Here is a 25,682-nt window from a genome sequence, read left to right on the forward strand (position 1 = left end):
AGATCAATGGCAGAGGTAAATAGGTATTTTGAGGTAGATACTGTACGTACATGAAGGCAGGGTAAAGTGACTAGGCATCAGGATAGATAATAATGAGAGTATAATAAAGAACAGAGTAGCAGCAGCAAATCATGTGTGTGTGAGTGCATGTGTGTAATGTGTATGTATGTGTGTTTGTGTTACGTTGGTCTGCGTGTTTGTGTTATGTGTGTGTGTGTGTGTGTGTGCATATGTAGTGCATGTGTGTGGGTTTTGTGAGTGTCAATTTAGTGTGTGTGAATGAGTGTGTAGATGGTTTGTATATATAGTTTAGTGAGTGTGCGTAGGGTCAGTGCAAGATAGAGTAAGTGCAGATAGTTTGGGTACCATTAATTGACTATAACGCAGTCTGGCTATTTAGCATTCTTATGACTTGGGGGTAGAAGCTCTCGAAGCTTGTTGGTCTGAGAGCTGATGCTCTATAGCACGGTAGTGGAGTGAACAGTCTATGGCTTGGGTGGCTGGAGTCTTTGCCCATTTTTCGGGCCTTCCTCTGACACTAATATAGAGGTCCTGGATGGCAGGGAGTTCGTCCTCAGTGATGTACAGGGCTGTTTACACCATCCTCTGTAGTGCTTTGAGGTCAAGAGCGGTGCATTTGCCATACCAAGCGGTGATGCAGGCATTCAAGATGCTCTCGATGGTGCAGCTGTAGAAATGTTTGAGAATCCGAGGGCCCATGCAAAGGGGGAAAGAGGCGCTGCCGTGCCCTCTTCACAACTGTGTGGGTGTGTGTGAACCATGTTAAGTCTTTATTGATGTGAACGCCAAGGGAATTTAAGCTCTTGACCCGCTCCGCAACAGCCCTGTTGATGTGGATGTGGGCGTGTTCTCCCCTCTTTCTCTTGTAGTCCACGATCAGCTCCTTGGTCTTACTGACGTTGAGGGAGAGATAGTTGTCCTGGCATCACACTGCCTCTGACCTCCTCCCTGTAGGCTGACTCAGCAAACTTGATGATGGTGTTGGAGTTGTGCATGACCGCACAGTCTTGGGTGAACAGGGAGTACAGGAGGGGACTAAGCACATACCCCTGAGGGGCCCCTGTGTTGAGGGTCAGCATGGCAGAGGTGTTGCTGCCTACCCTCACCACATGGGGCTGGCCCATCAGGGAGTCCAGGATCCAGCTGCAGAGGGAGGGGTTCAGTCCCAGGGTGATGAGCTTGGAGGGGACTGTGGTGTTGAACACTGAGCTATAGTCTATGAATAGCATTCTCACACAGTTATTTCCCCTCTGGTCCAGGTGGGAGAAGGCAGTGTGAAGAGTGATTGAGGTTGCATCATCTGTGGATCTGTTGGGATGGTATGTGAATTGGAGTGGGTCTAGGGTGTCTGTGATGATGGTGTTGATGTGTGTCATGACCAGCCTTGCAAAGCACTTCATAATTACAGATGAGTTCTACAGGAAGATAGTAATTTAGGCAGGTTACCTTGGTGCTCTTGGGAACAGGGACAATGGTGGTCATCTTGAAACATGTTAGGATTACAGACTGGGACAAGGATAGATTGAAAATGCCTGTGAAGATACTTGCCAGCTGGTCTTTGAAAATGTGTGCTGGTATTCTGTCTGGCCTGGCGACCTTGTGATTGTTAACCTGTTTAAATATTTTGCTCATATCATAAACAGGGACAGTGTTATATTCCTTGAAGTGAGCATGAAAGGCATTTAGCTCGTTTGGAAGTTCTGTATCCCTGGGCAACTCATTGTTGGGTTTCCCTTTGTAATCCATTAACGTCTGCAAGCCCTGCCACATACAACTAGCGTTGGAGCCGGTGTTATAGGATTCGACCTTCCTACTATATTGTTCTAGCCTTTAGCCCCGCGTGGATATTGCCTGTAATCCATGGTTTTTAGTTTGGATATGTTCCTATAGTCACTGTGGAGACGTTATCATCACCGTGATATCATCACCGTGATGTGTTCTCCGTCGATGTGGATAGACGGGTTCTCCCTCTGTTGTTTCCTGAAGTCCACGATAATCTCCTTTGTTTTGTTGACATTGAGTGTGAGGTTATTTTCCTGACACCACACTCTGAGGGCCCTCACCTCCCCACTGTACGCCGTCTCGTCATTGGTGGTAATCAAGCCTACCACTGTAGTGTCGTCTGCAAATTTGATGATTGAGTTGGAGGCGTGCATGGCCACGCAGTCATGGGTGAACAGGGAGTACAGGAGAGGGCTGAGAACGCACCCTTGTGGGGCCCCAGTGTTGAGGATCAGCGGGGTGGAGATGATGTTTCCTACCCTCACCACCTGGGGGCGGCCAGTCAGAAAGTCCAGGACCCAGTTGCCCAGGTTCTCGAGCTTAATGACGAGTTTGGAGGGTACTATGGTGTTAAATTCTGAGCTGTAATCAATGACACATTACATAGGTATTCCTCTTGTCCAGATGGGTTAGGGCAGTGTGCAGTGTGATTGCGATTGCATCGTCTGTGGACGATTCTTGCCATTCTCTTTCGACCTCTCTCATCAACAAGCTGTTTTTGCCCACAGAACTGCCGCTGACGGGATGTTTTTTGTTTGTTACACCATTTTTGGTAAACCCTAGACATTGTCGTGCTTGAAAAGCCCAGTAGGGCATTCATTTCTGAGACCCTGGATCAGGCGCATCTGGCACCGACGATCATACCGCAGTGCAGGGAACAGATACAGGTGCAGACCTACAATAGAACTGAAGTAACAGTACAAGTTACTGTATTTAAGCACCATTTTGTCAAGATGTTGGAGGAAATCTATGCAAACACAGGAAGAGTGGAAGATGAGTCAAACGCAATGAAGATCATGGATATCGACAACAATACATATGAGAATGTTGTAACTTTCAAGCCAAGCTTTTTAAAATGTATTTCATTTATTTCACCTTTATTTACCAGGTAGGCTAGTTGAGAACAAGTTCTCATTTGCGACTGCGACCTGGCCAAGATAAAGCAAAGCAGTTCGACACATACAACAACACAGAGTTACACATGGAATAAACAAACATACAATCAATAATACAGTAGAAAGATCTATATACAGTGTATGTAAATGAGGTAGGATAAGAGAGGTATGGCAATAAATAGGCTATGGTGGCAAATTAATTACAATATAGCAATTAAACACTGGAATGGTAGGATGTGCAGAAGATGAATGTGAAAGTTGAGATACTGGGGTGCAAAGGAGCTAAATAAATAAATAAGTACAGTATGGGGATGAGGTAGATTGGATGGGCTATTTACAGATGAGCTATGTACAGGTGCAGTGATCTGTGAGCTGCTCTGACAGCTGGTGCTTAAAGCTAGAGAGGGAGGTAAGAGTCTCCAGCTTCAGAGATTTTAGCAGTTAGTTCCAGTCATTGGCAGCAGAGAACTGGAAGGAGAGGCGGCCAAAGGAAGAATTGGCTTTGGGGGTGACCAGTGAGATATACTTGTTGGAGCGCGTGCTACGGGTGGGTGCTGCTATGGTGACCATAGCAGCACCATGCTCTCTTGGAGCATGAACTGACATATTGTCCACTCAATCAAAGGATCAGAGAATGAATCTAGTAATCTAATCTCTCCCCGGCAACTGTCTGAAAGCATAATCTAAAGCTAGCTAGCACTGCAGTGCATAAAATGTGGTGAGTAGTTGACTCAAAGAGAGAGAGGGACAATAGTTTAGCAGTTTTGGGCAAATTAATTTCTTCCAAAATGATAAAGAAGCAAGAGAGAGAGATTTTTTAAACTTTCAGTTTCACTTACTTAGCTAGCAAATGCAGGTAGCTAGTTTAGCATACTCAAAAACCCTGCTCAAACAGAGAGATGCTACGTTAGTAGCTGGCTATGACTATCCAATACGACACTGGAACTCTTCCAAGTCAAGAGATCAAGTGACACAGTTAAATGTTGATCCTGAAACCATAATCACTCATAAGGATTAAAGAGATAACATTCTGACTAATGTGGAAAACATTTGTGATAAACTTGCGAAGGAGACAAAGACTAACAAGCGGAAAAGGTTTGAAAGTGATACTGCTGACTACAAGGAGCAGAAGGTATATTTCTGGAGGGATGGCCAGAGACAGCCAATTGGCACTCCACCACGAATAAACTGGAAGTGTAAACGCCAGCCCAGCCATAATCCAAGAGGGCCATTAATGTAGCGATCAACCAACTCCCTCACATCTGACTCCAGTGACCAATCCAGAGTCAGAGCGTCTTCTTTTTTGGGGAATCCCGATGGACGACGTCATCAAATAAGCCATCATCACGACCACTGCCCACCATGTGTCCCCGCAAGAAATGCAGGATAGGACTACGTATGAAGACGGCAACATCCAAAGTCCCCGCCCCACACACTGTAACATCTGCTCCTGCAATGCCATCTACTGCTCATCCTGTGTCTCCTTGACCTGCTGCCACTCCCCCAGTACTTTCTCCCTCTCCCTCTCTCTCTCTCTCTGTGTGTGTGTGTGATTGTGTGGGTGGAGACAGGTGTGTTGGAGTCAGAGCAGATCCCCACCAGCCGCAATCTGTTCCATAATCAAGACCTCTACAAATACTCAGCCCTGCCACTTCCACGCTGCCAGATCGTAATCTCTGCTCAGTCAGTCTACGTTTCTAGCCGTTTGTTACTATTCAGATCCTGTTATCCTGTTGTGCCTGTTTTCCTTGCCTGACGCTGTTTTCCTCTCCACTACAGTTCTGCCCGCTCTGAATCTGGTCCATGTCTCCAGTCCCACGTCTCGTCATCCTGCTACTCTGTCCTGGATTCCCCACTCTACTACTCCCTTGGATTCCCCTCCAGGCCTGCTTACCCTGTCTCAACCCCTCTCGCTCCAGCCTCAACCTCCGCACCTGGTTTCCAGCAACCCGCCCGAGCTACCCCTGACCTGCACTCCATCTCCTCCCTGTGTTTCAATAAAAACCTTGGTTATTTCATCCCAGTCTCCTCGTTTGAGTCTGCTCTTGGGTTCCGTTGTTCCACTCCGCGTAACACGCACAGCGTGCAAGACACAGTAATAAACTTGTCCAACATCTGATACATGTTCATCTACCCTAGGTAAGGGACTATCATTTGTCCCAACATCACAGGCCAAGGACTATGATACAGTTATAGACTTTCAAAAGTTTTTTGGTAATGGGGTTGCTCCCTATGCACCTGCCAATGTTAATCTATTGAACAATATTAGTAATGAGACAGGAAACAGTGCTAATATTTTTCCCATTGATAACCTGAATGACAGCTAACCTGAATCTCGCCCTGAGGACATGACAAGGGAAAATATACAGTTGAAGTAAAAAGTTTACATACACCTTAGCCAAATACATTTAAACTCAGTTTTTCACCATTCCTGACATTAGATCCTTGTAAAAATTCCCTGTCTTAGGTCAGTTAGGATCACCACTTTATTTTAAGAATGGGAAATGTCAGAATAATAGTAGAGAGAATGATTTACTTCAGCTTTTATTTCTTACATCACATTCCCAGCGGGTCAGAAGTTTACACACACTCAATTAGTATTTGGTAGCATTGCCTTTCAATTGTTAATCTTGGGTCAAACATTTCGGGTAGCCTTCTACAAGCGTCCCACAATAAGTTGGGTGAACTTTGGCCATTCCTCCTGACAGAGCTGGTGTAAGTGAGTCAGGTTTGTAGGCATCCTTGCAAGCACACTCTTTTTCAGTTCTGCCCACAAATTGTCTATAGGATTCAGGTCAGGGCTTTGTGATGGCCACTCCAATTCCTTGACTTTGTTGTCCTTAAGCCATTTTGCCACAACTTTGGAAGTATGCTTAGGTTCATTGTCCATTTGGAAGACCCATTTGCGACCAAACTTTAACTTCCTGACTGATGTCTTGAGATGTTGCTTCAATAAATCCACATAATTTCCCCCCTCCTCATGAAGCCATCTATTTTGTGAAGTGCACCAGTCCCTCCTGCAGCAAAGCACCCCCACAACATGATTCTGTCACCCCCGTGCGTCACGGTTGGGATGGTGTTCTTCGGCTTGCAAGCCTCCCCCTTTTTCCTCCAAACATAACGATGGTCATTATGGCCAAACATTTCTATTTTTGTTTCATCAGACCAGAGGACATTTCTCCAAAAAGTACAATCTTTGTCCCCATGTGCAGTTGCAAACAGAAGTCTGGCTTTTTTATGGCGGTTTTGGAGCACTGGCTTCTTCCTTGCTGAGAGGCCTTTCAGGTTATGTCGATATAGGACTCGTTTTACTGTGGATATAGATACTTTTGTACCTTTTTCCTCCAGCATCTTCACAAGATCCTTTGCTGTTGTTCTGTGATTGATTTGCACTTTTCGCACCAAAGTACGTTCATCTCCCTTCCTGAGCGGTATGACGACTGCGTGGTCCCATGGTGTTTATACTTGCGTACTATTGTTTGTACAGATGAACGTGGTACCTTCAGGCATTTGGAAATTGCTCCCAAGGATGTACCAGACTACAATTTGTTTCTGAGGCTGATTTCTTTTGATTTTCCCATGTCAAGCAAAGACACACTGAGTTTGAAGGTAGGCCTTGAAATATATCCACAGGTACACCTCCAATTGACTCAAATATTGTCAATTAAACTATCAGAAGCTTCTAAAGCCATATCATAATTTTCCAAGCTGTTTAAAGGCACAGTCAACTTAGTGTATGTAAACCTCTGACCTCTGGAATTGCGATACAGTGAATTATAAATTAAATAATCTGTAAACCATTGTTGGAGAAATTACTTGTGTCATGCACAAAGTAGATGTCCTAACCGATATTCCATAGTTTGTTCACAAGATATTTGTGGAGTGGTTGAAAAACGAGTTTTAATGACTCCAACCTTAGTGTATGTAAACTTCCGACTTCAACTGTAGGCTAGACCTACACAGTAAATCAACTAAGGAACCATGGATGGCACATGTATTTTGGGACAACATTAAACTTTGAATCAACTCTCTCCCCGGCAACTGTCCATCCTTGAGCGCTTCTCTTCTTGCTGCTGTTGCTCCGTCCAGCTTCGAGTGCCTCGAGCGCTATTGGCCAAGTCAGAGAGGGGGGAGACAGACGAGAGAAATTCCTTCGAGGTGCTCAAATTTCGCCAATCTAATTTTCCTATCCTCCTTTGTCTCGGTCTGAACACTGACGTCTCTCCTCTGCCTTTGAGTCATCACCCGCTAACATGGTAAGTTTTTGGAAAAAAGGATAACATCTTCGTTTTCATAAATACTCAAGTTTCTTCGGTTTTGTTTTGAGTGTTAGGCCGTCACTGAAGCAACTGTCTTATTTGTGTTCTCTGCAGATGTTTCGAAGTGCCCTTTTATGTCTACTAGTCGCAGTCGTTTGCTGTCATGCCGAGGTAAATGCTTTTTTATTATTAAATGTAAAAAAAAATATACGCTCTAGAGGACGATTAGTCTGTTGACAAACGACTGTTTTCCTTTTTTTTTTTTTATGTATACTTTTTCATTATTTGGCTAATGTACATAACCCAACAGTAACGTGCTTGTCTGATTGGTCAATTTAACTTGGGACAGTCTGATCTGTGTACGTTTTTATATAAATAACTAAACACAGTCATTTTAAAGAAGACAACGAGTTTAGAAAAAGAAGGGGCAAAGCCTTGCACATCTGTCCAGCTTCAAAGGTGCAATGTCAACATTCACCAAACCAGTGCATTTGAGTGCATTTTGTGTGTACATTATGTGCCAATGAAATATCAGCCTATTCTAATTAGCTCCAGACCGTCAGTATCTCTAGGAAAAGTCTTTATCACACATACTTGATATGTAATATATTTCAGAGAACATTAGAAGATAATTAATGTGCTGTCTGCCTTCCATTTACATCAAACAAATCCTGATCACTGCTGTTGAATGTACTTCACTTCAGCATAGTTTTTTAAAAGTTTTTCTTTTTTGGGGGGGGGGGGGGGGGTTCACCCTGTTTCCTGTAAACTACTTCTGATTGGTTGCCATGCAGGAACAGTTGTTCACAGTTGTTTGTAGAGGTGGCCACTTTGGTCATTGACCACCAGTGTAGTGTTGTTGACATGTTGGAGGCTCTGGCTAGGTTCATGGCACTTCTTAATGAACTGGTCTTGTGCTGTGATGGCCAGAGAGGTGATTGATGGTCTCAGAGAAAATAGACCAATATAACAGACAGTTGGGAAAGCCAATGAGGATTTTTTTTTTGTCACACCTCAACCACACACACACAAGCACATACACACACGCACGCACGCACACACACACACGCACACACACACACACACACACACACACACACACACACACACACACACACACACACACACACACACACACAGTTCCCTGCAATGAAAAACTCCAGGTGTTTTTTTTTTTTACTATGTATTTGTGTGTGTTTTTTAAACCATCTTTGCCTGTTTAAACAGCTGTGAAATACACCGCTTGGCAGCTCTTAGGTGTTGACAAACGCAGATAACAGATGTGTCAGTCTTTTCATCTACAGCCCTGGGGCCACATCTTCTATATTTGGGATGTATGTGTGTGTGTGTGCCTGTGTGTGTCTATATCCTCATCTAGCTGCACATGTACACTGAGTCAGAGAACATGCCTTTAGACCTCAACATCCAAAGATGTGCAGTCCTGACAAGAAAGAAAGAGGAAAAGTGATTGCTGTGTTCAATCAATTTGCTCTGTCTGTCTCGATTTTCCAGTTGTTGGTTTAGATTTCTAAAGGTTCATTTCAAAGCCAGCCTCCTTTCCTACCTGTTTCCCTCCAGGTTATACTGTGGTGCAGACAGCAACGACAGTGTTGACTTTTTGAATACCATAGTAGTGATTGAGTATCATTGAATATGTTTTTTTTAAACATGCTGCTCCAAGCAGAAACTAGGTTGTTATTTCAGATGTCCTCATTTCAGTTGTAATCTGTTAGTGTGGACACGGACAGTCAACATGGTCCCAGCTGTGTACAGTTTGTCCTGCTTCATCCATGCCCTCCCAGGCCCTGTGAGTTCATTCACAGCCAGCCTGAGGGACTGAGTTATCCAACCCTGGACATGAACATGTAACAGCACTAGAGGAATACATGCCAAATCTGTCAAACTCAAAGCTGTATTTGTGCAAAGGCCCTTGAAAAAGGATACCCAGACAGGGCCATTTTCTATAGATTTCAGAATGGAAAATCAATGTGTTGTTGGAAGTAGGGCATAGCTCCATAACCTTTGACTGTTGTCTGAAAGAAAAATAGCTTTAGGTACCAGCTACTGACTGGTAGCACAGTCCTTCTGTAATCTAAAAGCAAGCATTATAGGCAGTACCATGATGCCCATAATGGCCCATAAGAGCCAAGGTGGCTGTTTGTCCTTCACCAGACTGAATTTACTGCTGTATGTCCTTCGGGCCGGTCCTACACAGAAGGTCAGGGTTCATGGTTTAGGAGTCAGAGTGGAGCAGGCTGGGATCTGACAGGCATGGTTGATGGCTGAGGAGCCAGCTAAGCCTTAGACAATGAGGAGATCCAACTGCCTCTCTCTCTCTTTCCCTCCCTTCTTCCATCTTGTTTTGTGAACATGGTTATGGTGTGTGTGCGTGCGTGTATGTGGTTGTGGTTGACAGGCATGTGGTGTGGTGCAGTGCACCCATTCCCTCACTTCTGGCACCACTTCAGAGCCATCCTTAATGCTCTCAGTGGAAAGGCTTGTTTGCTCTCCTACACAGAGCAGCTTGTGAAGCTCATTAAGGGAAGGTTGATGTTTTTCACTGTGTTTTATGCCAGTTTAAGGTTTCCCCCCTCTCTTTCTTTATCTTTTGTCTCTGCCTTTTTTTTCCGCTCTCTCCCTGGCTGGCATGTTTCCCAGATTCATAGAGCGAGAGAAAAAAAGGGAGAGAGAGAAGGGAGACAGAGAGAAAACCAGACGATTTCTAGCCCTATTAGGGGGGCAATTAGTCTCAAAATGTGGTCTGGATGACTGAAGCTGTTGCCTGGACGGCTGATAAGGAACACAGCACAAATGAGTGCATAACCGCCAACTGATAAACACAACCTTGTAGTGCAGAAAGGCTATTTACAGCAAGGTTGTCTTGTATTAACACAATGGTCTATAACTGTTGGTAACTGTTCATGGCAGTTTATACGTCTATTAAGTGTGCTAGCTTGGCCCTCCTCAAGAGTGTGTGATTGGAACAGTGCTCTGCTTAAGAATGCATGTCTTTTCCTGGAGTGTGTCTCCTTCTCCTCCTCCTCTAAACATCTGTCAGCCATTAGCTCACCCTCTCCGCCTGCACAGAGCAACACAGGAACAAGCCTGTTCTGCCATGACACCACTCAGCACCAGCCAAGACTAGCCAGGAAGAGAGGGGGGGCGAGGGAGATGAGTTATAGACAGAAAAGGAAGAGATTGAGACAGGAGGGGGGGAAGAAAGTGGGTGGGAGAGAGAGAGAGTGGGATGAAGAAGTGAGAAACAAGAGTGGGAGAGAGTGATATAGGCGATGAGAGTTAGTCGAGAGACTAGCCGGGAGAGAGGGTGGGAGGACGGGGGAGAGGAAGGGAGAAGAGGGGAGCTATACACAGTTAGGGGGAGAGGAGTTGAATGGACTGAGCTTCCCAAGGATTTATGGGAGATGGTATATACATGGCTTTTGGGTGGATGAGAGGAGCACTGTAATGGAACTCCATTCATCTAGCATGAGAACGAACTTGAAACAATAATTGATTAGGCTGCTAGAGCCCGCCTTTTTGCTCATGACATCACCTTGGCTTTTATTGGTTCAAACAGCCTTTACGAACGAGACGCTCTATCTAAACCAATCACTTTTAATACGGTGAATGAATTAATGAAAGAATGAATGCGAGCCTATGGAATGCCTATTTATAACCCCTCCAACATCTCATTAATGAAAGATTTGAATACATCAGTCATGATGCAAATGCATCTACCAATATTCTAATTTAAATGCATGGAATTATTTAAATGCTCATTTTAGAGCGACAGACAAATAAAGAGAATAAGTTCTACAGCAGCAGCTAGGACACTGCAAATTCAGATGTGTAACCAATATGACACGGCTAGCTAGTTAGCGGGGGTGCGCTCTAATAGCGTTTCAATCGGTGACGTCACTCGCTCTGAGACCTTGAAGTAGTTGTTCTGCTTGCTCTTGCAAGGGCCGCGGCTTTTGTGGAGCGATGGCTAACGATGCTTTGAGGGTGGCTGTCGTCGATGTGTGCAGAGGGTCTCTGGTTCGAGCCCAGGTAGGGGCGAGGAGAGGGACGGAAGCTATGCTGTTACAGACGCAACTTCCAAGAAAATCTGCGAAAATAAATGGAAAAAGAGGGAGAATCAGAAAGAGCGTTTTCAAATAGAATTTGTATCAGAAGTTTTTAAAACACGGAATCGAGTTGTCAGTGCTCAGGTCGAATGTGTGAGTGGAGGAAAAGGATGTGAGTTCTTGGGTTAGAAAGCTGGCCTTTTTGGATGCTAGCTGAGGTGTGAGAGACCCTGGGAGGAGTTGACTGCCCACCTTAACGCCCTCCTACCTCTGTTTAGCTTAATGTGAAAAAAAACGTGTGTTTTTGTCCGAGCAGGACCATCTGACGAAATGTTCAGGGAGTCCCATGTTTTTATTTATTTATGCAAGCATTCTGCTTGTTGGGAACGCAAAACAAAACAAGACAGTAGAACAAAACTCATTGCCAACTTTAGAAAGAACTGGGGTTCATTGCATAATGAAATATGTATGCGTTGACTCAATTCTCTTTGTCAGGTACCATTTTAGGGGGGCACAGCGATTAGTACCTATTGACCTATCTGATGCCTGAGTCAGGGTCTAAAACGGAGAGGTTAACAAGTCACACATGCCAAAGAATCACTTTGTGCTAGTGCCTTCTAATCCCGACTCTGTCTCGTAAGTAGTGACCGCAAAACCTGGGGTTAAGCAGCTGCTTCTTGCCGAAGAAGTCTCATAAAGACAAAGTTTCACTCCCAGCTGGGCCACCTCAGGCCAGATGTCCTCTTACAAGCCAGGGCCACACAGGGTCACCTCCTCCGTGATCAGAGCTCACCATCTGATGCAGACAAGAGACAGCCATGATGAAAATAATTTTTGATCAGTCATGGAAATTAAAGTGTTGAAAACAACTGGGCTCTCTATTTAGAAAGAAGACGGAGAACAAGCTATGGAGGAACGTTTTGGCGCAGGTACAGCAAACTAGTCCAAAATAATATTGCAATAGGATATGATAGGATATGATATATCGTCAAAATGAATATCCCGATATGTAATTGCGTTGTATTTTTCCCCCATCACTGAAATGCGTGTGCGCTCATGCATGGGTGAGAGCATTCCAGTGTGTGTGCAGGCTAAGCAGCAGTAGCTGGGCTGTGCAAGTGCTAAATGGGTCAGCACAGCTGGAGCCCGCAGCCATGGCTCTGGAAGTCAGAGGGTTTGTCTGGGTGAGCAGTCCCCCGAATCAGGCCTTTGACCTGGGCAGGAATGCCTGGTATGTGGGGTGAGCTCTCTCATTTGGGCCTGATCTGGGAGATAGAGGGAAAGAATGCTGTTCACTTTAGACAAACTTATTAAGGCACGACTTAACGGATTGGTATGTTTTTTTGTGTGTGTGTAGTTTAAACTAAAATCATGATCCTATGTAGATGGATGAGACAAGTTTGAAGTTGTTCTGCAATGACATGTAGTTCAAGTTATGTGCTGTATGGAACTGTCACACCCTGCCCTTAGATATCTCTGTTTTTCTATATGTTTTGGTTAGGTCAGGGTGTGACTAGGGTGGGTACTCTAGTTTTTGTATGTCTAGGGGGTTTTGTATGTCTAGGGGTTTTGTATGTCTAGGGGGTTTTGTATGTCTAGGGGGTTTTGGTTCATTTGGTTGTTTGTTGTTTTGTTCAGTGAGTTTCGATTTATTAAAATTATGTGGAACTCTACTCACGCAATGCCTTGGTCCGATCCTTACGACGAACGTGACAGGAACGTAATTGCTGGAAAAATAAAGGATAATCAATGACTCAAGTGAAGGTGAAAGTCACCCAGTAAAATACTACTTAATTAAGAGTCAACAAGTATTTGGTTTTAAGTATACTTAAGTATCAAAATAAATGTAATTCCAAAAATATACTTAAGTATCAACATTAAAAGTGTAAACCATTTAAAGTTCCGTATATTAGTTTTTTTTTTACGGCTAGCCAGAGGCAACATTATTTTGGCTACCATGGCTATGCCCCCATTAGATGACAATGCCCCCATCCACGGGGCACGAGTGGTCACTGAATGGTTTGACCAGCATGAAAACAATGTAAACCATACACCATGGCTGTCTCAGTCAACATATCTAAACCCAATTGAACACTTATGGGAGATTTTGGATTGGCGCCTGACACAGCGTTTTCCACCACCGGCAACAAAACACCAAATGATGGAATTTCTCGTGATAGAATGGTGTCGCATGCCTCCAATAGAGTTCCACACCCTTGTAGAATTCATGCCGAGGACCTTTTAAACTGTTCTGGCTCTGTTCTGCTCTATTAAGATACTATGTTGGCAATTACCTGTATATTCTCTCTGCAGGGAGACAAGAGGCCTTTCTTTGCTGTTTGTCCTTCTGTTTAGATGTATAAGGCCCCCTTCCCCAATAGCCACAGACACAGCCTTACGTGAGACAGGGCTATGGTACAAAAAACAACATTTCCTCTACCTCCCATCTCAATTCTTTTTTTGGTCGGATTGCAAAGGACTAATGTGACTCATATGTTCAGTCCACTGTGGGCCCTCTGATTTGGGTCTTGGTGAGTTATGAAGTATAGACATTACACACACTCCTCTTCTGAAAAGCACTTCCGAATGAAAGGTCTCAGCAGTCAGCCATCTGGAAAGATTAGTCATAGAGTATAATCAGCCCCCACAGCCTTTTTACTGGCTTTCAAAGAAAAGTATGACATTGGCAATTACATTTTATGTAAAGGGATTTTGAAGCTTTGATGACGAAGGATCTTGAAGTTACACCTAGGGTGTGACTTTGGTTTGTTTCGTTGAACGGTATCTTTCCATTACTCATCCAAAGTAGTCCATGCAATACACACACAGACACACACACAAGCACACACACACGCACACAGACACACACACAAGCACACACACACACACACACGCACACACACACACAGAACAGAAAGGAGAGAGTCTTTTCGTCCAATATGACATCTTAATGACCTAAATACAGTAATAGTTTATTATAACTTAAAACACTCACATTGTTGTTTATCAACCAATTAGGAGGATGACAGGGACACGTCCTTTGTTTGAATCAAAGAAAACCATTGTTTGTTTGTTTTTGGGACTAGGTCTGTTTCTTGTCTACAGCGTCTGGTCTAGTTAGTTCAGTGACTTTCATTGAACCAGAAAAAAAACCGGGGGGAAAAAACAGCGATTGGGGGTGTCTCGCTTCCTTTTCCGTCTCTGTTATGGGTCTCCAGTAGCTCTCTGGATACACCAGAGAGGAAGATGCGATGCGTGAGCATTTACTCTGCCCAAGATCTGTCCACGAAATATAATACCAAAAAGTGAGCCATTTTGGTATTAAGTCAATGAGAGAGTGTCGCATTTGGGTTTAACCGGAGATAAGTAGGTCATTTAGAAACGAGGTTCCTTGGATAACAGATGGAAGGCTCTCTCCCCAACTGATTGGTTCATCTAGCGCTATTAAAGCCATGATTGGTTTGGTATGCCCCTGTCTTTTTTCAGTGTCTTGACTTTGCCCTATAAAACAAGTTAGGATTGGATGGGAGAGTCACAGGTTGGACATGCTCCCAAATTCCTCATCTTGGCTCTGCAGGGGAATGTTTGCGCCCTCGTTTCCCTGAAGTGTCTTTCTTGTTGTTGTCTTCCACTCACGCTATCCATCTCCCCCTGGGCACACAGAGAGAGAAGTCAGTCCAGACCAGACACTCCAGCTGAGAATGCAGATCTGTGTGTGTGTTCAAGTGTGTGTGTGTGTGTGTGTGTTGATGGGTGTACAGCTCCTCTGTTAGACAGCTCGAAGATGGAAGTATTTTTTTACCATCAGTTCTTGGCCTGTGGACCGACCCTGCCATAAGGCTTCATGTGGACTAATGAAAATAACATGCCTGAGACAGGAGGTCTCGGCCTGACCTGCATATCGTACAGTGTGTGTGTGTCTGCGTGCTAGAGTGCGCACATACTGTACATGCCAGTGCGTGCATGTGTGGGTCAGGCCTAGGTTCAAATAGTATTCAAGAGAATTTCAAATTTTGGGTTTGATTGGGCTTCTATTGGAACCAATAGAATCAAAAAACTGCAAACCCTCTTGATTGTTTCGCTGATGTATAAAAGGGTGATTATGTCTCTATAAGGAGGGATATATATATAGAGAGAGATTACACAAGGCTTCATATCGTGTGTCTGTGAAAATCTCACCACACATGCCAGCCAAGCAGTGACATACCAGCAGATACTTATGATTGTTACTAATCATGTCCTGTAATACTTAAGTAGGGCTGTGTGGCCTGGCAGGAAGAGTAGCTGTGGCTGTGTGGACCCTAATGTGGATCCTAATAAAATACCCCAAAATATCAATGGTGAGAGGTCGGGGGTCACAAGGCTCAGGCAGCTGGTGCTTTCTGACCCCCAGTCATGCCTGTCATATCTGTGACACCAGGCTACAGTCTATACATGGTCCCCTATTGGAACCCCCTCATATATGCATAAAAAATCAAATAACATATTGGTGCCATATGTAATATATACTACCGTTCAAAAGTTTGGGGTCACTTAGAAATGTCCTTGTTTTCCGTGAAAACATACATGAAATGAGTTGCAAAATGAATAGCAAATATAGTCAAGATGTTGAGAAGGTTATAAATAATGATTTTTCATTTAAATGTGTCCTTCAAACTTTGCTTTTGTTAAAGAATCCTCCATTTGCAGCAATTACAGCCTTGCAGACCTTTGCGATTGTAGTTGTCAATTTGTTGAGGTAATCTGAAGAGATTTCACCCCATGCTTCCTGAAGCACCTCCCACAAGTTGGATGGATGGGCACTTCTTACGTACCATACGGTCAAGCTGCTCCCACAACAGCTCAATAGGGCTGAGATTCAGTGACTGTGCTGGCCACTCCATTATAGACAGAATACCAGCGGATTGCTTCTTCCCTAAATAGTTCTTGCATAGTTTCATAGTTTGGAGCTGTGCTTTGGGTCATTGTCCTGTTGTAGGAGGAAATTGGCTCCAATTAAGCGCCGTCCACAGGGTATGGTATGGCGTTGCAAAATGGAGTGATAGCCTTCCTTCTTCAAGATCCCTTTACCCTGTACAAATCTCCCACTTTACCACCACCAAAGCACTCCATCACATTGCCTCCACCATGCTTGACAAATGGCATCAAGCACTCCTCCAGCATCTTTTCATTTTTTCTGCATCTCACGAATGTTCTTCTTTAGGATCCGAACACCTCAAACTTAGATTTGTCTGTCCATAACACTTTTTTTCCCCAATATTCCTCTGTCCAGTATCTGTGTTATTTTGCCCATCTTAATAATTTATTTTTATTGTCCAGTCTGAGATGTGGCTTTTTTGTTGCAACTCTGCCTAGAAGACCAGCATTCCGGTTTCGCCTCTTCACTGTTGACGTTGAGACTGGTGTTTTGCGGGTACTATTCAATGAAGCTGCCAGTTGAGGACTTGTGAGGTGTTGGTTTCCCAAACTAGACACTCTAATGTATATGTCCTCTTGCTCAGTTGTGCACCGTGGTCTCCCACTCTTTCTTTTCTGGTTAGAGACAGTTTGCGCTGTTCTGTAAAGGGAGTAGTACAGAGCGTTGTCAGTTTCTTGGCAATTTTTCGCATGGAATAGCCTTAATTTCTCAGAACAAGGATAGACTGACGGGTTTCAGAAGAAAGTTCTTTGTTTATGGCCATTTTGAGCCTGTAAACCCACAAATGCTGATGCTCCAGATACTCAACTGGTCTTAAGAGGGCCAGTTTTATTGCTTCTTTAATCAGAACAACAGTTTTCAGCTGTGTTAACATAATTGCAAAAGGGTTTTCTAATGATCAATTAGCCTTTTAAAATGATAAACTTGGATTAGCTAACAATGTTCCATTGGAACACAAGAGTGATGGTTGTTGATAATGGGCCTCTGTACGCCTATGTAGATATTCATTTTTTTTTTTATCTGCCATTTCCAGCTACAATAGTCATTAACAATTTCTACACTATTTTTGATGAATTTTATGTTATTTTAATGGACAAAAATGTGATTTTCTTTAAAAAACAAGGACATTTCTAAGTTACCCCAAACTTTTGAACGGTAGTGTATGTGTGGGTTTGTTTGTGTTCTTCAGTCACCTGGACACTCCATGACATATTGGTCCAGTGTCTGTCTGTCTACCATCTGCCCTATAAAATTGTGGGTGTCTTTTGTCTGACTGCGTTGGCTGAGAGAACATGTGTCACTATGCGTGTGGGAGGGCATTTACCGAAACATTGTTATGCTAAAGTCACTGTGGCTTAGCGGCCCTCGCTGTGAATGAAAGGTCACAGGTCAACGGGCTGTTCAGACTTCCATCTGAAACTGAGGGTCTGGATAGCAGTCACACTTCTCTCTCTCAATGTTGGTGTGTATGTGTTTGAGTGTAGAAATCGATATATATTGAAATTACATAGTGTTTCTTAAAATGTAACATACTGTATATCAAGACATCTGAAACCGAACGTAATTATAAGGGCACAAGGTGAGGCCCAAATGCAGACACAGGAGGCAGATGGTGGAGCTCCGATATTTATTATAACAAAGGGAGTAGGCAAAGGCAGGGGGGACAGGCGAGAGTTCATCAACCAGGTCAGAGTCCAAACAGTACCAGACGATAGGCAGTCTCGAGGTCAGGCCAGGCAGGGGTCAGAAACCAGGTCCGAGTCCAAAAACAGTACAAGGGGATAGGCAGCCTGGTAGTCAGAACAGGCAGAGTGGTCAGGCAGGCGGGTTCGGAGTCAGGACAGGCAAGGGTCGAAACCAGGAGGACTAGAAACAAACAGAGACTGGGGAATAATAGGAGCAAGTAAAACCGCTGGTTAACTTTGCAAACAAGATAAACTGGCACAGAGAGACAGGAAACACAGGGATATAATAAGCGACACCTGGAGGGGGTGGAGACAATCACAAGGACAGGTGAACCAGATCAGGGTGTTACAGTAATGGTATACACATTAGAAAACCCTACCGCTAGAAAGTGAAGGGCATTTCACCATCTAGTGACAGCCTTCATGAAAGCGTACTGTCTGTCTGTCTGTCATTTTGTCTGTCTGTCTGTCTGTCTGTCTGTCTGTCTGTCTATCTATCTATCTTATACACCAGTGAGTAAATTGTGGTCACTTACTTGTGATCACAGCAGAAAATTATCAATCTCAATAATATTAGATTATTTTATTGATTTAATTGTGCAGTCTTTACAAATACAATGTTATCTGACTCAAGCCAAGTAGACCTGCTTCTAGTAAAATCACCCTTTTTCTAAATCTAACATTACTGAAGAATTTTATAATAATGCATATTGCTCAAATAAACCTAAAATGATTGCATTCTAGTCAAATGTTATACCTGTAAATCTAGCTATTTTAGTCAACACTAGATGGCGATGGCCATAGTTTACTTACGGCAGTAAAGAAGGACCCTTCCTTTATTACTGTTAATTCTTTTGAATTTCCTTAGTGTTTCCTTGTATTTGTCTGATCGTGTAGATTAGAAGAATGCATTTAAGAAGTGGCATTTAATCTCAATTTCTTTGCAGGAGGAGATGTTCATTTGTATTTACAGACATGATCACACAGGTAGAGGGCATCAGATGTATAATCTCCCATGTTTTCTCTGTCTCTGTGTCCCTGTAGGAGGGGAAAAGCAAGTCCAAGGTGTGTGCCAATGTATTCTGTGGGGCTGGCAGAGAGTGTGCTGTGACAGAGAAAGGGGAACCTTCCTGCCTGTGCATCGAGGTGAGTCTTAGCCTACACACACACACACACACACACACACACACACACACACACACACACACACACACACACACACACACACACACACACACACACACACACACACACACACAGGCGTGCATGCGCTCACACAAACACATATACACATACTCGCATGCACGCATGCATACACACTCCTGGCAAAGACCAAAGGTCTCACTGCACAGATTGAAAATGGGTGTGCTTTCTCTCTGTCTTCAGCAATGCAAACCTCACAAGCGCTCTGTGTGTGGCAGTAACGGTAAGACGTACCGCAACCACTGTGAGCTCCACCGCGACGCCTGCCTGACCGGCCTCAAGATCCAGGTGTACCACGACGGACACTGTGAAGGTAGGGGACCCTGAAAATAATCCCCGGGTTGTCTTAAGGCATAGAAATATATTACTAGAATGGACAAAGCCCCTCAGACCATGCACATTTCAATGAAACACATATGTACACTCAATATGACTGCTGGTCTTCCCATCACAGAGCATTACCTTGAATGGATGTCTGTTCTGGGAGTTCTATTTCTAACATTCTGCAATAAAGAGGAGATTAAGCGAAGTGCTTGCAGTTGTTTTGATTGTGTTGTGATTTCTTTCAGAGAAAAAGACAGACAAAGCTGTTGCTGCTAGCCCAAGTAAGTATACTGCCTAAGGTCATGAGGCCCATTGTCTCAGAGAGTTTAATGAATAATTGATTAATAATAGCAGTATGTTCATTTTATACTATCCTTGCATGCACTGTGGAAGATACACTGTTGGATATTCCTTTACACTTTCACACGACAGCTATGTGCTCAAGGGAGACACACACACATACACACATACACACTCACACCCAGCCCCCCCAACACACACACACACACACACATACACACTCACAACCAGCCCCCCCAACACACACACACACACACACACAAACAGCAGTACTCTCACATATTTAGTTCCAGTAAAAACACGCGGTAAATATTAGCGAGTCTGTATAGTCATTCAGCTGTCTGCAGTACTGACCCTCTCTACTCTCTCCCTCTCTGCCTGTGTAGTCGTGTGCTACCTGGCCAACAGGAACGAGTTGCGCAGCCGGGTCATCCAGTGGCTGCAGAATGAGGTGGTCCCTGACGGCTGGTTCGCCAAGGGCTCCAACTTCTCCGACACCCTGCTCAAGTACTTCAAGGTAGGTCGGACTTGTGCGTGTTTGTGGGGTTGGGTGGGTGGATAGGTGTGTGTGTGTGTGTGTGTGTGTGTGTGTGGTTGTGGGCCCAGTGTGTGTGTGTGTGTGTGTGTGTGTGTGTGTGTGTGTGTGTGTGTGTGTGTGTGTGTGTGTGGTTGTGGGCCCAGTGTGTGTGTGTGTGTGTGTGTGTGTGTGTGTGTGTGTGTGTGTGTGTGTGTGTGTGTGTGTGTGTGTGTGTGTGGTTGTGGGCCCAGTGTGTGTGTGTGTGGGGAGAGGTAATGATACTTTCATAGTTTAACTATTGCTGTAAAATCATGGATAAACTGCAGGGGAAAGTACCGCTCACATTATTTAAAGTGGAATGGAGTATTTATTTCTAGTCCTGTACTTCTAGAAAGTCCTCCTCTGTCCTAACCTTAATAAAACGGCTAAGATTACAATCCGTTAGCATGTATGGACTACTTAATGACTCCGTAAGCAGCAGAATGATACATTTCACTTGCAGCAGCTCTACTGAGACAGAATCTGTTGAAAGTTCACCGAGTTCTCCCCCTCTGTCAGTCCGTTTGTTCTGTGGGCCAAGCTTCACAGCATAGAAAAGGCCCCACAGCAAGAACAGACTGTTTAACATTCTTCCCACTGCCCAGCACTTGAACACATAACAGCAGTTATGCAACAGCTCTCCTGCTCTGGCCCCCCAAAGAGTCAATATCATCTCCCACTGTTTGCCTGTGTGGTTAACACTTCTCACAGAAAGCCCATAGAGCTCTGATGGTCATCTCCGCCATTTATTTTCATACACAATAAAGCAAAAATAATCATACTAAAGAGTGGTGGAACTGTACTCCTTTAATGAAAAAAAAAACACATCTACTGCATCCTCATAGGCTCAAAATAAAATGTATGAATGAATATTCCTACAGGACTATGACAATGGAGACTCCCAGCTGGATTCCACTGAGTTCCTTAAGTTCCTCCAGCACAACGAAACAGCCATCAACATTACCTCATATGCTGACGAGGAGAACAACCGCCTGCTCAGGTGAGCCCCCACCACTGGCCCAGAGTCAGTAGCGCACAGCTGCCACTCGTCACAGACCAGCTCAGATGAGCTGCGCCCACTGGTCGATTCTCACTGAGCCCCGACCATAATTGGGTAACACTTCACGTAAAGCCTGCAGGTATAATGCATTCTAAAGGTTTTTGATAATGCACTGTAAGTCATGAGCAAGTATGACCCGATTATCATGTCTTATAATCATGTCATAGTGGTCCTGACTAAATTCCCGACGTTTTGAGTCCATTGAAATGTTTAGACATATAATGCCAAGTGTTACTTACTGACATTTGCTTAGTGCAGTGCATTCACGTCAGGTAGTAGCAACACCATGATCGTTTGTCTCTCAACATATTGGTATCTCGGTGTATTTCTGTGTTGAATAAGAGTACTTACTAAAAAGACTAGTGACTGTAACCTTGCCGTCATTGTTTTCAATTGCTGCTTGAAGAGAAGAGAAGCTTTCTCCACCAACACATTCTAATATTGTGAGTGGGGCCCAGCACTTAATGAGCTCCCTAAGCAAATTAACAGGGTTATAATTTCCAGCACCTAACCACCAGGGACTTAACTTCAAAATAAGTTCAAATATCCATTTTTCTGGGACTAACACTTATTTAATTCAATACATGGAGTACATGGAGCAATTGAAAGCAATGGAAAGGCCATGATGAAGCTACTGCTTTTGCACTGCTAATACTGTAGGTATTTGATTGAGTTCTTTCAGTGAATCGATTGTTGCCACATTGATATAAAACTACCGTATACAGAAGCAATGGCAGCCTGTATAATACATCAATATATGCTAATCACATTCTGTAGAATCCAGTTGTTCATTTCTTGCCCTTATCAAAGTTTTCTAACTCTGATGTTGAACTGTTCAGTTGTCCGTGTCTAATCACCCTGCTGCACCTTTGCAGCCATGGTGAGTGTGCTGTAGATTTCTACAGTTGTGACTGTATGGAATCGTCCAAAGAATGTAATTGATAAGACTAGGATGAGTGATGTAGATTTGTTATATCACAGTTGTTTACATGGTGACCTCGAGACAGGGTGTACGGGGGCAGGGTTGGGGTAGGGGGTAGGGGGATGGGTGATTTGGTGGGGCTGAAAGTGCTGTTTTGGCAGTTCTGTTATGGTGAGGCGGCTTGTTTTGATGGGAAGTGGTGGTGGGTGTGGGTGGCAATGGGGCTCAGTGGCACAACACTGGCTGTCCCGTGGGACCATACCCTTCTCCCATGCATCATGGGTCTGGGAGCGAGCGCAGAGAGCGGCACGGGGATTTGGGTAGTATCAACTCTCATTCATATGTGGAACCTTCCTCCCAATGTGTGTCGGCTAGCTATCTGGGGTCATCTGTGAGATAGACCAGAGTTAAAGGGCAACTGGACTGGCATTAGCCTGATCCCAGATCTGTTTGTGCTGTCTTGCCAACTCCTGTGGTCATTGTCATTCCAATGTTTTAGTTTCAAAAGAAGCCAAAAACTAAATAGTGAGGCATGGTTTGTTTTAGGCGCAGTCTAAGGAACATTGAGGAACATTTACAGTGCATTCGGAAAGTAGTCAGAACCCTTCCCTTTTTCCACATTTTGTTATGTTACAACCTTATTCTAAATTGGATGACATAAAAACAAATCCTCATCAATCTACACATAATGACATAAAAACAAATCCTCATCAATCTACACATAATGACATAAAAACAAATCCTCATCAATCTACACATAATGACATAAAAACAAATCCTCATCAATCTACACATAATGACATAAAAACAAATCCTCATCAATCTACACATAATGACATAAAAACAAATCCTCATCAATCTACACATAATGACATAAAAACTTTTTTGTTTGTTTGCAAATGTGTTAGAAAAAAGAAAAAAAAGAAATACCTTTGAACAGGGTATGGTAGTAGGTGCCTGGCGCACCGGTTTGTGTCAAGAACTGCAATGTTGCTGGGTTTTTCAACAGTTTCCTGTGTGTATCAAGAATGGTCCACCACCCAAAGGACATCCAGCCAACTTGACACAAACTGTGGGAAGCATTGGAGTCGACATGGGCCAGCAACCATGTGGAATGCATTCGACACCTTGTAGAGTCTATGCCCCTACGAATTAAGGCTGTTCTGAGGGCAAAAGGGGATGGGTTGCAATGTTTTGTCAACGCAGTGTATATACATTAGCTCCAGTGAAATGAGGGTAACAGTAGTCTATTTCCCTCCTGTGTCTTATTGGCCCTATTGTTAATTCCCACACCTCTCCTGTTGGTCACTAGGAGCCTGTGTGTGGATGCCCTCATCGAGCTCTCAGATGAGAACACGGACTGGAAGTTGAGCTTCGATGAGTTCCTAAACTGCTTCAAGCCTGGCTTCAACCCACCAGAGAGAAGTAAGACTGACACCATATACAGTATCTTCCTGGTATGTTTTTTATGTCCAATGTTCAAGCCTTATGTTTTTTTTTCTATGTGATTTGATTATTAGACCATTTTAAAAACACACCAAAAAAGACACGTTCATAAATAAAATACTGTTACCAAAGAAAATATACATGAAGATGTCCAGAAACTGCTTCTCCAATCAAAATCACAGATTACGCTTGTAGGCGATGTCATGGCCGATGCGTTAGCTACCTAAGGTCATGCGCAGAAACACATCATCGGGTCTAACGATGTGCAGGTCGTCAAATCAAAAGCATTCCTTCGATATAAAGTTGTTTTTGACGAAAATGAAAACGTGTCAGTTTGTCACTTGCACAAAGTTGTAGTAATTACATGTTCAGCTTCCAACATTGGCTCAAATCTACTGTAGGTTGTGCCTATAGATTTAAAGAAAATGTACAAATAAGGAAGAATTATCTCCTACTGATTTCCCAAAACCCGGTCTGGTCCGTTGAGACTGCTTCGCAAGGCGCTCCCGAACGTATTGACTGACCACTTTCATTTCTGGGTTTGAAAACTGTTACTGATCAACATGTCCATTAACTTCCTGTTATCCACTTCCTGCTTCCTGTAGAGTGTGCCCTGGAGGATGAGACCTATGAGGACGGGGCAGAGACTCAGGTGGAATGTAACCGCTGTGTCTGTGCCTGTGGGAACTGGGTCTGCACGGCTGTGACCTGCGAAGGTGAGACTAGCTGTCTCACACCTGCCGTTATAGTAGGCCTTTACTTATCTGGGTCATAGTGTGAGGGGATTTTGAGTTAAGATTAGTTATGTTCTTTCTCTCTCACTCTCTCTATTTATGTCTGTCTCTTCCCTCACTTTATCTCCCTCTTTGTTGCTCTCTATCTCTGTCCATATTGGCTTGTGTCTCGCTTCCTCTGTCCCCCCTCCTCCTCCTTATCTTTCTCTCTCTCTTTTTCTCTCTCTCTCTCTCTATTCCTCTCTCCCTCCCTGCAGGCACAGATAAGGTGCCTGCTGTGGAGAAGACTGAAGGTGCTGACCAGGAGATGACAGAGGAGGAGTGGACACGGAGAGTGGCTGAGCTCAACAAACATCAGGTTAGTCTGGCACCATGAACAGCACATGACTGTCACATTCCATCCGAACCCAACATATAAGCTTGTTTTACTCCAATGTTTGTAAGCAAAGTAAATGTAAACAAACATTGTATAGCCTTAAAACATGGTTAAAACTATCATTCTGATATCATGGACGGTCGGTCCTTACATCCATAGCTCTGTCTGTGAATTTGAGAGTGGATACAGTACATTTCTCCAGCCAATCCCTCAGCTTTTAACCGAAACACTTGAGAAGTGTTCTTGTTTCAATTGTGGATTGCCCCTTTAAGTAACAGTATAGGTCAATGAGGCTGTGTACTTATACAACACACACACCTGTACTTAGAACTTTATGAGTCAATTACTGTAATAATCAGAGCCGATATTTGTCATAGTTTACATGCCCATGCTTCTAGGTATGTCTCACTTTTTGGCTGCATCTTTACTGTACATCAGACAGAGGTTTTGCTTTCTTTTTAGTACTAGGCACATTTGATTGAGCCTGCCTGAGGTGCCAGATGGGCGGGGTTTGCACATTTGGGACTATTTCATTGGTTCCATTGTGTCAGGCAAGCTCAATCAAGAGCGGCTAATGTATTTTAAAGGGGGGAAAACGATATGAACCCATGCTGTGTACACTGTGTATCATAACGGTACTTGTACTACAGTAGCCAATAATCTTGTTCCTTTAACTCTTGTTAGGAAACTGTGGAGAAGATGAAAGTGAGCACTAAGGACATTTAAGAGAGAGAGAGAGAGAGAGAGCCCTCCTTCAGTCCCACCATCAACAATCACTATCTGGCTGAGGCTTTGGAGCTTGTACTGTTGCTAAAGAAATGCATCACTTGTTTTTAGTTTTTATATTTTACAATGTGAATTATTAAGATTTTTTTTAAACTGTACCAATGTCTATTATAATATTATTGTGTATA

The 25,682-nt window shown here is 43.7% G+C and overlaps 1 protein-coding gene across 1 annotated transcript; it reads left to right on the forward strand.

Annotated features, from left to right (window-relative positions):
• Nucleotides 1–7,084: 7,084 nt before the first annotated feature.
• On the forward strand, nucleotides 7,085–25,588 carry LOC115129637 (follistatin-related protein 1-like). The gene is made up of 11 exons (XM_029660230.2): nucleotides 7,085–7,174; nucleotides 7,292–7,348; nucleotides 18,892–18,993; nucleotides 19,234–19,363; nucleotides 19,620–19,655; nucleotides 20,061–20,191; nucleotides 21,112–21,230; nucleotides 23,525–23,637; nucleotides 24,264–24,374; nucleotides 24,650–24,750; nucleotides 25,453–25,588. Exons 1-11 carry the CDS (start codon nucleotides 7,172–7,174, stop codon nucleotides 25,492–25,494), a joined length of 945 nt encoding a protein of 314 aa, XP_029516090.1. The 5' UTR covers nucleotides 7,085–7,171; the 3' UTR covers nucleotides 25,495–25,588.
• Nucleotides 25,589–25,682: the final 94 nt, after the last annotated feature.

This window comes from Oncorhynchus nerka, linkage group LG5, assembly GCF_034236695.1.
Source record: "Oncorhynchus nerka isolate Pitt River linkage group LG5, Oner_Uvic_2.0, whole genome shotgun sequence".
Taxonomy (NCBI): Eukaryota; Metazoa; Chordata; class Actinopteri; order Salmoniformes; family Salmonidae; genus Oncorhynchus; species Oncorhynchus nerka.

Coding starts and splice junctions, on each gene's coding strand:
- LOC115129637 (XM_029660230.2), top strand. Junction 23,638..24,263: donor CTTCAACCCACCAGAGAGAA/GTAAGACTGACA, acceptor TGCTTCCTGTAG/AGTGTGCCCTGGAGGATGAG. Junction 24,751..25,452: donor CTGAGCTCAACAAACATCAG/GTTAGTCTGGCA, acceptor AACTCTTGTTAG/GAAACTGTGGAGAAGATGAA.